Source organism: Cercospora kikuchii (assembly GCF_019650295.1).
Source record: "Cercospora kikuchii DNA, contig_00001, whole genome shotgun sequence".
NCBI classification, from domain to species: Eukaryota; Fungi; Ascomycota; class Dothideomycetes; order Mycosphaerellales; family Mycosphaerellaceae; genus Cercospora; species Cercospora kikuchii.
Genome location: NW_025408582.1, coordinates 520830 through 533169, shown reverse-complemented (window position 1 = coordinate 533169; position 12340 = coordinate 520830). Strand labels below are relative to the sequence as shown.

Genomic DNA, 12340 nt, shown 5'->3' with positions numbered 1-12340 from the left:
GTCATGGCCATCCAGAATCAAGAGCCTCTTCTGACCAACAGTTCTGTGCTTGGTATAGTCATCAAAGTGCTGAATCCATGCTATTCCATGGTTATAGGAAGTCCAGCCTTTAGGACTAACTCCAAGCTTCCAGTTTGGTGGTAGGTGTTTGAACCAGGCTCTGTTCATTTCCTTGCCAGAGAAGATAACATATGGAGGCACTGACCAGCCTTCTGCATTAATACAGGCAATGACTGTGTGCCACTGCGTTGAATCAGAAACCAAGGCCTTAGGTCGTTGCCTACGCTCTGTAGCAGTAACAACTATGGTATTCTGACAGTGTCCAAGCCTGAATCCACTCTCATCAAAGTTGTATATGTCGTGCTCTGTAATTCCATGGAAGGCTATCATGTTTTGAACCAGTGTAAACCACTCTGAGATAACCCCTGGATCCTCATTCTTTGCCCTTTGGCTTGATAACCTCCGTGATAGCCTTGTTTCCAAGCCTGGATAACGATTGACAAAGTTATGAGCCCATCTTTGGCCAACCTCTTGTCCATTCCGTGCCTTGGTTATTGAGGACGCCCAGCTTCTGATTACAGCCTGTGTTGGCGAGTAACCACGTGAATCTAGGTCCAGAATCTTCTGATAAACTACCTCCTCTTCTACCGGAGTCAAGGCTCTGTTCGTTGGCGGTGTACCAGTCTTTGGAGCCGTACCATGGAGTCTGCGGTTGACGGTAGAATATTTGACTCCGTAGGCGGCTGCAGCGCGTCGCACGCTTGGAAATCGACCTGACAGGTAATCACGAACAGCATTCTGAATACACTCTTCGTTTGGAGGTGCCATCGCGTAAAATGGTGGAATAATGGACGCGTTTAGTAATGGTGGTGGATACGAGATGGAAGTTGATGCACATGCCTATCTGATTCACATGCTTATCAAACACGTTAGGTGCTTAGCGCCGGGCGGAATAAACTCCATCCATCCATCCATCCATCCACCGAAGACAGCGATGCCACGACCGTATAGATCGCACAAGATCCCCGCCTGTGATGCTTGCCGGCGACGAAAAGTACGATGTGAAGTGGACGACGATAGTGCGACCTGCAAGCGTTGTCGTCGGCTGAGTCGCGCGTGTCTTTTTCTTCCGCCAAACGCCAGCTCGACAGGAGAAGAAGATGAGATCAACGAATCGGCGCCTCCTCGCGTTCGACAGCGGCGACGGTATCTCCCACAGAATGCTACAGCGCATCCTGATGCGACGCCAAGTGCATCTTCGTCAACAGCCGGCCATGTTGCCGGCGATGTACCAACAGCAAAGACAGCGATGCTCGTAGGACCTGCAGTCGCCGAAGACGTGCGCATACTGGAAGACTTTCTCGACGCGCATGGACTGCAAGAGAACTATCTCAATGGCAGCGGCAACGACGTTGGGGCAGGTCCGCCACGCCCACGCCACGGGCGGGTCACTGCGTACAACACGGTCTTCTCCAGCAACGGCAGCGAAGAAGCAATGGTCTATGTCACGGTGCCGCCTGGTCACGCCGGCTTGGAGCTGGCAAGACATCCAGGAAAGACGCAACTGGCAGCAATGCAGCAGCTGCTCGACATATCGACACGAGATGAGCTCGTCAGCTTGTATTCTCGCTTCGTTCACCCGCATTTCCCGATCGTAGACATGCACGCCGTGCGCAGTAACGCCGATTCAGTCACGAGCACGCTCCTCTGTTACATATACATGCTGGCTCTGCCCTTGTGGCACAAGTCTCCACTACTGGCCGGGCGACAGCCACCAAATTTCGGCCGCGTTGTGAATCTTGCTACTGCCGCATTGCAGAGCGACTTTTTGGTGCCGACCACTTCTACCATCACTGCAGCGGTGTTGGATCTCCTTGGCCGACCTGTTCGCACCGTCACGACGAACATTCTGACTACAGGGAAGATGGTAGCACTGGCGCACAGCATGGGCCTCCATCGTGACTCATCTCGATGGTCAGCTTCGCAAGAAGAGAAATCCTTGCGGAAGAGGCTGTGGTGGTCGGTCGTCATACATGACTGCTGGGGAAGCTATGCTCATGGAACACCTCCCATCATTTCGAGTGATCGCTACGATGTAGTCGTGCTCGATCCCGCGGATTGGGCGCCTGTCCATGATGACCTCCGCGCGAGCCTGATGGCAGTGCAGAACACGCAATTCTGCTACTTGACACGTCACTTGAGCGACCTATTAGAACTCGTCCATGGCTTGAAGACCCGATGGGAGGAGGTGCCAAGGACGCTGAGGAAAATCGAGTGTGCTCTCGATGACTGGGAGGCAGACTTGCGGCGACTCTGTAGCATTGACCTGCGCAAAGGTCCTCCCAGTGGCCACAGCAGCATGCAATTTTGCTTTCTGTCAGTCAGGTTACTGGTCCAACGCCTATATCTTCGCGCCGCCACCGCCCAGACTGCGTACCCTATCGACACTGAGAAGCAATATCGCATCATGTCACTACGGGAAAGCGCAATCACTATCGTGGACTACGTGAACATGCTCACGCCCGAGCATTTCTCAGAGTTCTGGTTCGCGCACTCATCGCATTTCTTGGTCTCAACCATCATCATGCTGCTTCGATGCATGATCGAAAGTCATGATCCAGATCAACTAAGTCGCTGCACGTCTAAGCTCATTCAATTCCGACAGACCTTGCAAGACGCTAGAGCTAACTACGGCTGGGACATAGCAGACATGTGCTTGGAACGATGCTCTGATGCAATCGAACGGGTGACACGATCTTCTGCTTATGGCCCTCCCTTCAACGATCATCAGAGCCTGAATACAGGAGCGACCGAGATGCCGCCGCCGCCGCTGCCAGATTTCGACATCTTGGACGCGGACTGGCTAGCCCACTCTGCTTCAGGGCTGGACACACTACTCCCTACACAGTCGCTGGACTTGGTATGGGATCGGCAGTGATGTTTCTGGCAGGACATGCTTTGTGTCAGTACACAGGAATTGTCAACGTGGCCACTAGGAACCCTTCCGAAGAAAACTTGTCTCGAAATCCGGACTACATAACCCCATTCAGCCTGACACGGGATCAGCAGAGAAAACTCTCGCTCCTTAGCCCTGGCGCGCTTCTATGACGCTCAATTCGTGGTCCACGTCTCGCCGCCGAATATTGAATCCACCTCGCCATCCAAGCCATTGGGTCTCCCAGGGACCTCGAAGTGTTGTGACCGCGATTGCTGCAGCCAGAAACGCGATGTTGAATATGCCAGCTTTGGACCACCCTCCTATAGCGTAGAGCCGATTCCCGATACTTGTCCCGCTGAGCTGGCCAATAAACGCTGCCACCGTGTACGCTACGTTCGTACGGTTGCGAGCTTCTGGTATAGATGAGTAAATCGCAGCTCTGTACGCGACGCTTGCTGTTTGCACCCCGAAATCAACGCCGATGGCCTGAATGATAGGACCCGCGATGCTCAGCTCGGCCGTGAAGGTTCCAACCAGCACGCCACAGACCGCATACAGCAGCCCGAGCATGACCGAAAAGTTTGGAACGAACCGGTCAATAACGAACCGACTGTAGAATGGTACACAAATAAGTGGAGCGATACCGATGAGAGCGAAAGCGCCAATCTGGATCGGAGTGTAGCTGTAAGGAGTGGACGAGAGGAGCGCTGTAAGAGTTGTCCAGTAGGATGCAAAGACTGCATTGGAAAAGAAGACCATGAGACGGGCATATGCCAGCACTGGCTGCGTTGTGACAAGTTGCACAATGCTCCATAGAGCTGGGAAGTATCTCAGCTCAGCTGAAGCAGGCGCAGGATAGTCTGGCATGAACCACCAGAGCAGACCAAAAACGAGAGCCTGCAATCCGAGAGCAGCCCAGTAGATGTTTCGCCAAACAGTGAATTGTGCGATAACTCCGGAAAGAAACCTCGGCAGCAGAGATCCCAGCATCAATCCAGAGAAGACGATAGAGATGGCCTCGGCTCGCCTGTGAGGTGGCACCAAAGCGCTGACCATGGGGATCATGAATTGCGGTGTGACCGACGCAAGTCCAGTCACGAAGCTCATCGCGCAGAATGCATTGAAGTTGGTGATGAGGCACAGGCAAAGCTAATCCACCGCTGCGAATGTGATGAGCGCCAGTATAATGGGCCTCAACCGGTAGCGATCGCCAAGAGTACACAGAAAGAAGATCCCACTTCCGTAACCTGCTTGTAACAACGTGGGTACCAGCGCTGCATGTTCGTACGAGATCTCAAAGTCCTCGGCGACCTTGTTCAGGACTGGGTATATGTAATACAAATTCGCTGCTGTGATCGTGCTCGCGAAGGCGAAGAGCAGATTCAAAGGCAGCGGCAGTCTATCTTGAGCTGCAGGACTTCGAACACGTGGCGGAGTCCACGCTGCAGCGCCTATGTTAAATTTTGAGAGCATGTCAGGCGGTGTGTGTCGTCTGTCAAGGCGAGCAAAAGAGAAGGCTCAGGACTGCACCAATCGACGGCTTCCCCATATGAAGTAGAAATCTGAAGCGGGAAGGCGGGAAAGCTGTTCGGGCGGGTGATCGAGAGCGGACAAGTCTTGAGACGCCAACAATCCGCAGGCAAGTGATGCCCGCACAGCAGGAGCCCAATTGCGCTTCCGATGACCAATATCTATGTCTATACTCTATCGATTCCTTCGCGACACCTCCAATGCATCTCAGCACTCGACGTCCAGGTCAGCTGCTGTTGGCCGACTTCCGCTTCTGGAGCCATTGGTAGAATTTCCTCACACATGCAACGCCTCCCAGCAAACTACATATCCCAGTGTACACGATCATGACACCGTATGGACCTCCGTAGGCGAACCCTGAGTCAGTCCCTAGCCCATGGCCGTGCAGACCCTCGCTCAGCGGCCCACTCGCAAGAGATGCTACTCCCTTCGCGAACACCATCAGCGTAATTAGGAACATGGTATCAACTTTGAAGCCCTCGTTCTTCAGGTCAATGGCGAAACCTGCCCAAGTCGCATTGTACGCCCCGCCGGACGCACCGAAGGTGACTGCAAAGATATAGAAGATCGGTTGCAACGTCGACAAGCCCCAGAAGACAAAGACGGATATCGTGCTCACAACAGTGGTGATTGCCAAGCTGATAATCACGCCGCGTTGGTCCACGACCCAGCCTTGTACAACAGTTCCAATGAAGGAGGAGCTGTAGTATAGTGCGACACCAAGAGGACCAGCGAAGCCGGGAAAGTTGTAGTACTTGGCAAAGGTCGGCATCCACAGACTTGGTAGAAAAAACCCAAGGGACTGCACGACCGTTCCAATGAAGTACCACCAGAATGGCCGATGAGCCATGAAAGCGAAGTCTTCCCGTGACAAGGTCTTCCAGGATTGTGTTATAGGAATTCGTGGCTTGATCCACACTGTTGCTGGGCCGAGAAGAACGACCTGTAGGCAGAGATCAGTATTGAAGTAGAGGGCAAGGCAAATCTCTTTATCTTACCACGACCACGGCGTACACTCGAAGTGCGACTCGAAATCCATACGAGTCAAGCAGCCATTGCATAAGGAACGGAAGAACGCATCCAGCTAACGGCGCTGCAGCCCAGACCACAGCAAAGGCGAATGCTCGTCGCTTAATGAACCATTCATCGATGATTTGCATTCCAGGAAAGTATGCAAGGACGCTGCCAATTGCGTAAAGCACGCCTTGAGTGGAGATCAAACCCGGCACATTGTTGCAGAAAGACGCGCCAATCAACGCGGCAGCAGTGATAACCAGCCCAGCTATCATGCAAGGCGTCCTGGCGTAAGGGTAGCGCTGCATTGCGAGTGCTAGGAACGGCGCTAGGAAGTACATAAGACCAAGAGTTGTTGTACCAATAGCCGAGATCCCTGTCGGATTGTTCGAAACGGGCGGGTTGGTCAGATAATAGTCTTGGAAGACGCCGAATGCATATGGCCTTTGGGAATGTCAGTGTAGTCTTTGAACTAACAGCCGCGCTTCTTACAATCCCCAAATGACCGCCTCAAAGAGAGATATGGCGAACAGGAAACACCAAGCTTGTCGTCCGCCGTCCGCTGGAGGGAGTTGTTGTAAGGATTCGTGCTCATCGTTCCCATTCTCCAAGTCTTGGCGACGTGGTTCTTCTGCTTCTGGTAGTCCCATAACGAAAGTCTAGGTAGTTCTACTAGAACTCTAAATGCTGCAAGGATGAAATCTCAAACGGAGAAGCTTGACAACACCAGGGCGTTGATTGTAACTTATTTGTTTTAGAGCTCTTTCCCGCCTTTGCTCGACTTTCCCGCGCGCGGCAAACTTCACAGCACTTGAGTCCCGCTTTGCCGCTCTGGTTTCCCGCTCCATCGCGCCCTACCAAATCAAAATGCAGAACGCAACTGTGACTGCAGGAAAATTTGGTTCACCATGACGCTTTTACCTCGGATGGCACATTCGACCAAGCTATCTTGGATCTGCACTCTGTTCTACATGGCATCATCTGTCATGCCTCATTTCTCTGCACAACCCATCCTTTTCCTGTAGCGAGCCTGACCAGCGCACAATCCGAACTTCTAGATCGCACCTGCCCGGTCTATACCGCTTGACTGGGCATCGGCGCCGTGCTTGTGAAAGACTCTCCGTTCGAAATTGTCGCGCCCGAGCTTCGCCTAGTCGTTTGTGCTTGTGGCAGGCGAAGACGATATGGTATCCAGGAACTGTTCGACAAAGCTAGCAAGTCACGTTATAATCGCAAGGGCTCGTCCAAATGACCGCTTCGTGTGGGCATTCCGGACGGCGGTGAATTTTATCAGCCTCTCATCTGACGTCTGCGCCATCGTTCTCCGAGTGGAGTGCGTGGTAGGAAGGAGACCGATCGATTTCTTTGAGGAGAACAGTCGGAACACAGCTTTTGCTGGTAGCTGCTTGTACAATGCCTTCGACAGGAAATCCTTGGCTGCTTTGATACACTCACTCAGTCGGGCCGCGGCGAATGCATGTGCATCGTTGAGCTGAATCCATTCTGACGACCTCAAATCACGTTCTTCAGAGTCCCCAACAACGGAGGAGTCTCAGTTGCGTACTAACTATCGAATAATGCATTCACCCCGCAGGCATCAACTTCAACTCCGTCGAAAGGCAGAAAGCTCTGAAGATTGCCATGCCCCGCTGATGTTTGCATATTTGTCCGTAATCGCGAGGACACTACGAGGCGGCTCTTCTGGATCGTGCGACCAGCAGTATGTGGAACCCGTCAAGCAATAAGTATAATCGCATCTGTCCGTACGAAGCAGCGGCGTAAGATTATCGCACCACTTGGAACATCCGACTCGGCCGTGAGACAAACGGTGGCTGTTATGGCGCATCCGGACCCGTGTGCACAACTCGTATGACCTTTGTCTCCAACAATCGACAATCGGCAAATGAGGCCAATGGCGTCCGATGACTGAATGAAAATCGAGATAACCTCCCAAGGTGAGAATCGTACGGCTTTGACGGTAGATCATGGCGACTGAGTGCGCCGGAGGAGCCTTGTGCCGGATTCTCGAGCTCGTAACATGCTGTCGATACTACACGCTTCGACAATGGTGGACAGGGCTGCTTGCGGCTGCTAAACTTTCTTTGTTCAAACATGGAACGGACTTCAGTCGGTACTCTGGAGGTGCGGCTCCCACAAACAGCATTGCTTTGTTGTTTCTACAGGATCTATACACCTCGGGGCCCCTATGCAAAATTCTGTACACCCTTCGTTTCTGGGTGCACAGTAATCTTCTCGTCCTGCGAGCTCGACTCGCTCAGCTGGGCGTGGTCGAACTTGCGTCCAGTCGCATCGTGTACAGCATCCCACTCCTCGACTTGATCGTATGGCACCTTCACCAACATGTGCGACTGTGCACCATCGCCGAGGTCGACAATCTCTTGACGCACTTCGTATTTCTTGATCTTGGGGATCCAGATGATCCAGACAACATAGTACGACGCACAAATGAGCAATATGGCGATACCCACCACAATGTACGTTCCATACCAGAAACTGACATCTCCACCAGTAGCACCTCCATCCGGTGGATACCACGGCATGATGATGAGGTACAACTGGACGAAAATGTTGAACACGAGAACGACATCCCAGACCCGGAAGGATGCTCTTGGGAGACCCAACTTCTTCCGGCGATAACGCAGGATGTAGAGACCAAGAGCCATTGCCAAGTTGAAACACGACGAAGGATAGACCTGCAGATCGGTGATAAATGAGAACGCATCTCCAGCGGGAACAGCTAAGATGACGAGCACCGTAAGAGCCCATTTGACGAAGTATGGTCCAGCTGGGGTGCCGAATGGCTTGGTTGAAGCCCAGAATTTTGGCCATGGAAGCACTCCTTGACGTCCGCACTCTCGAATCATGCGCGAAGATCCGATCAAGACCGTGAGCAGATTTCCGAACGAGCTAAGTGCGATGAGGAAATTGAGACCTCTCACAGCACCATGGTTGCCAAAAACCTTGGTGAAGAGTAGTCCAGCAGCGATAGTCCTGCCTGCGATGATCTCATCCTTGGGAATTGCAGAAAAGTATGCAACATTGGCCAGGATGTAGAGGATCGTAACGACCAACACTGCGGCAAATCCATTGTTGCGGATGCTCTTGACCGGGTTCTTGACCTCGTTGACCACATTGAAGGCATTCTCATACCCAGCATCTGCGTCTCGGTTAGTACTCTCATCTTCAGACACAAGAACTTCACGTACATGCAAAGATGATCTTGTACATAGCGTTGGTTACGCCGTATGCAGATGCATCCCCCTCGAAAGCGTTTTGGAATTGCGCCGTCGGGTTCTCAACACTAGTGTGACCTCCGAGCACGACCAGTCCGACAATGGCGATGAATATCAATGTAACAAGCTTGATCCCACCAATCACGTTGCTGATTCGATAGGACCATTTGGTATTAAACAAGACAGTTGCCACTGCTAAAGTGTAGCAGGCGACTGCAAGTCCCTTCGTCTCCCAGTCCTTCGCTTCATAGTCGCCGATCTTGAATAGATAATTGGCCATGACGACCGAATTACCAGAACTGAAGGACAGGATGACATTCTGGGTCGCAAAAGCTGTCGGAAAAAACCATTTTGGGCGAGGATACGCTTGTTCCAGGTATGCGACTTCGGAACCGGACCGGGATGGGAAATATGCTGCATATTCCAGGTACACTGACAGGGAGGATGCCGAAGTGAAGAACCCGAGCGTCCACATGATCAGACTGAGCCCTACGGATCCTGTGCCGCTCAAAATCGAGGCAGCTGCAGCCATTTGTCAGTATCTCGCTTCTGTCATCCTAGGGTTGCTCACATACGTGTTGAGAAGATACCTGACATGAATTAGCGAACATTCTACCGATCATCACAAGTTTACTCACCCGTTCCAACCATCTTCGAGAGATTCAGAAAGATGATCGTAATTGGCCCAACATTGTATCCCAAGGGTGATTGCGTTTCTACTGGTGCTCCGCTCGCCTCTTGGTATCCAACAGCTGAGCTGTTACCGCCTTGTTCTCCAATGTACTTGAGATCTCCATCGGAAACCTGAACATTGCCGCTGGCCGTCACGGATTGCGTGGTAGATGCGCCTCGATCAGCATCGTTACCGGGCTTGAATCGGTTTCTGAACAATGCTGACATCTCGAAAGGGTGGACGGCTCACTGCCGTGTGAAGATGCTGTGTGACCCGACAGCTGGAGGAGTTGCTCAGCTCATACAAGGATCGTAATCACAAAGAGAGGTAGCGAATATAAGGCTCCAGGCACAGTACCAGACTTTGGCCAAGCTGACAATCTCGTGGTCTCGACTGGAAATTTCACCATCGCACGCCATACATATGGAGCTCGTCAAACTGCTAGCCGATGATCTTCAACAGGAGCAACATTTCCACGTTGTGCTGCTTCACCGAGCACGCGAGAGAGATCCGATTGCGACATTACCGGGTACCCTAGGAAGGCCAATGCCATGGCCTATCGCTTCGCACGACAGCCAATGGTCGCATTGGCGGAGTGCTTGGCTCAGTCAAATGCTACCAGAGGATGCACACGGCAAGAGACGGAACAAGGACTGCATACTGATAACGCGAAACTAGCTCTTGGAGACATCCGTTGAGCCCTAGGTGTGCTTCAACGTCCGATCCGATTCGACTTTCCCCCACAGCACATCAGAAGTGGAAACAAGGTTACGGGGCTAGGGTTTCTGTGCCATACTGCCACGTGCGCTGCATTCTACGCTCGCGGGACCACCAACATGTTGGGAAGAAGCTAGTTGTCGGGCTGCATAGGATGAACCTCTCTCGGTCCGACTTTCCATCGGGCCATCGCATAGACATGCGGCAAAGAGTGAACTATTCAAGAGGCTTGTTGTTGTTGCTCCCTGCGCTCGCACTCCGGATCTTTGGCTCTAATGGGAACACGGAATTTTCAGGTGTCACGCCATCGTATATGCCCCATCTCGACTTCAAAGCCTCAGGCGTTGGCCAAGCATGCTCAGGGTCGCGTAGCCAAAGTCGCACAAGGTGGCGTCTGTGCCTGGTCAGTACGTGAATTTGGTGCTATCGGCCTGGTTGCAAGACTCACTGCTGCTCTGGGGTGTCCTTAAAGGCGTCCCGCGCGTGGAAAATAGACAGATTATTGGCGTACTGCACATCACCCTTCTTGAAGCCAAGAGAGACAGCATGCTTCTCTGCGAGGAAATGCAGGGCGTCGAGAGCTTCTGCCTGGGCTTCAGTAATAGCAGGAATATCTGAAGACCTGGGCAAGCCCCAGTAGCCGGTAAATGTCCTCCTCGCATACTGAATGATCAGTCGCTCCGGGGTAGATTCAGTGCTGGGTTGATAGTGAAGCAGCGGCTTCAACGAGTACTTCTCGCCTCTTCCACTGAAACTGTGACTTTGGTCAGAGAGGGACTTCTTGCAGAGTGAACCACAACATACTTCTCGCTCGCCCACGGCTCCGCCAAAGTCTTGATAAGATCTGGTCGCGTCCTAGCCAGCTCATTATAGACAGTCCAGGAGCTGGACAGCTTGCTTTCGCCGCCCTCAGCAGCTGTCTCAAGACATGCCAATGCAATCACGTCGCCGACATCGGTGTGGAAGACTTGTTTGTCAGTAGTGTAGGCAGGTGCACCGATCTTGTTGGCATCTACGATGGCACTCAGATCTTTGATGTGAGCCAACACAACATCTGCTGGTTTGCCATCATATTGGTGGTCTTGACGCGCTCTGATTGGGCCGACGTGCGAAGAAACTCCAGCGTAAATGATGATGTTCTCTTCGCGATCATGCTTTTCGAATGGCAGACCTCGAAGAACCTTGAAGCCGCGTCGGTTGTGAACTTCATCCGAAATCTCGCGAAGATTGGCGTGCAGGCCAGGCAGCGGGAAAGTGTCCTGGTTGATAAAGCCAAGCGGCTTGTTCAAAGCTTCGATAACGTTAGAGTAAGCCCAAGTCTCCAAAGGGAGAGGGACTGACATTTAAAATGGACCAACGCAACTTCGATCTCTTCTAGGTCTTTGGCAGTCAACTCATAAACGAAATTGTACTCCTTCGCAATCGTGCTGCCGTCCCAGACAAGATCCGACTTCAATTCCTTCGGAAAGTCTTCTGGAAGCTCGTTGCCAAGCTGTTCGGTCTCCTTACGACGTGCAACACGAGCAAGGTATTTGTCGAGATTCGGGGCATAGTCGATATCGGGCTGTCCAATGGGACCAGGTCTAATCACTTGGGCGGTAGCCATGGCTGCAGGCGTATATCCAACAAAGTATGGACATGGCGACAGCTCTGCGCGATGAGCTTGATGAAATAGAGGAGCGGTTGTCGCGATCGGAGTTGCATGTGGCGTCAACTGACCATGTCATCGCGTACCGATTGCGTGATGTCAAGGTTCGGCCCGAAATAGCTGGGGTTGGATGAACTATTCATCCGGACAGCAAGTGAATTGTTCAGCACAATGCGCAATGTTTCACATCTCGCTACCTTCACACCGAGTCCAATCAAGTGTGATTGGTCTCTTCATCACGAGTGGAGCTATGCATTGCCTCTGAGCTGGCAAGAGGACCTGAAGGCTCATCACGAGTTTGTGTGGCGATCTATCACAGCGATGAGCGAGAGCTTATCACATCTAAGCAATAGTGAGGATCATGTTTCCAAAGGACTTCAATTGCGGTGGCCTGAAGTGCAACCTCGCATTGAAGTAGTGTTCATCTCGTTCCCTCTCTCGACCTTCTTTGGCGAGATCTGTTCCGCACTGCACTGACCATTCGCTACGCTGCATTGCGTGCCTACTAAGCATGGCGTGCTACTGGTAGACGAGGTCCGGCGAAAACGCTTGGAACTACTCAATGT

At 52.3% G+C, this 12340-nt stretch overlaps 5 protein-coding genes across 5 annotated transcripts; 1 reads left to right on the top strand and 4 right to left on the bottom strand.

Moving 5' to 3' along the window:
- Window positions 1-994: 994 nt before the first annotated feature.
- Window positions 995-2938, top strand: CKM354_000016500 (uncharacterized protein; the record flags this gene model as incomplete). The annotated part of the gene is made up of 1 exon (XM_044795249.1): window positions 995-2938. The coding sequence occupies one exon, from the start codon at window positions 995-997 to the stop codon at window positions 2936-2938; it is 1944 nt and encodes a 647-aa protein (XP_044651184.1).
- A 147-nt stretch (window positions 2939-3085) lies between these two features.
- CKM354_000016400 (uncharacterized protein) lies at window positions 3086-4045 on the bottom strand (the record flags this gene model as incomplete). The annotated part of the gene is made up of 1 exon (XM_044795248.1): window positions 3086-4045. One exon carries the CDS (start codon window positions 4043-4045, stop codon window positions 3086-3088), a length of 960 nt encoding a protein of 319 aa, XP_044651183.1.
- Window positions 4046-4694: 649 nt separating this feature from the next.
- On the bottom strand, window positions 4695-6132 carry CKM354_000016300 (uncharacterized protein; the record flags this gene model as incomplete). Its single annotated transcript, XM_044795247.1, has 3 exons — window positions 4695-5411; window positions 5467-5926; window positions 5975-6132. The coding sequence occupies 3 exons, from the start codon at window positions 6130-6132 to the stop codon at window positions 4695-4697; spliced, it is 1335 nt and encodes a 444-aa protein (XP_044651182.1).
- A 1554-nt stretch (window positions 6133-7686) lies between these two features.
- On the bottom strand, window positions 7687-9636 carry CKM354_000016200 (uncharacterized protein; the record flags this gene model as incomplete). The annotated part of the gene is made up of 4 exons (XM_044795246.1): window positions 7687-8660; window positions 8710-9258; window positions 9312-9326; window positions 9375-9636. The coding sequence occupies 4 exons, from the start codon at window positions 9634-9636 to the stop codon at window positions 7687-7689; spliced, it is 1800 nt and encodes a 599-aa protein (XP_044651181.1).
- A 706-nt stretch (window positions 9637-10342) lies between these two features.
- Window positions 10343-11732, bottom strand: CKM354_000016100 (uncharacterized protein; the record flags this gene model as incomplete). Its single annotated transcript, XM_044795245.1, has 4 exons — window positions 10343-10520; window positions 10575-10886; window positions 10931-11417; window positions 11468-11732. The coding sequence occupies 4 exons, from the start codon at window positions 11730-11732 to the stop codon at window positions 10343-10345; spliced, it is 1242 nt and encodes a 413-aa protein (XP_044651180.1).
- Between the last annotated feature and the right edge of the window lie 608 nt (window positions 11733-12340).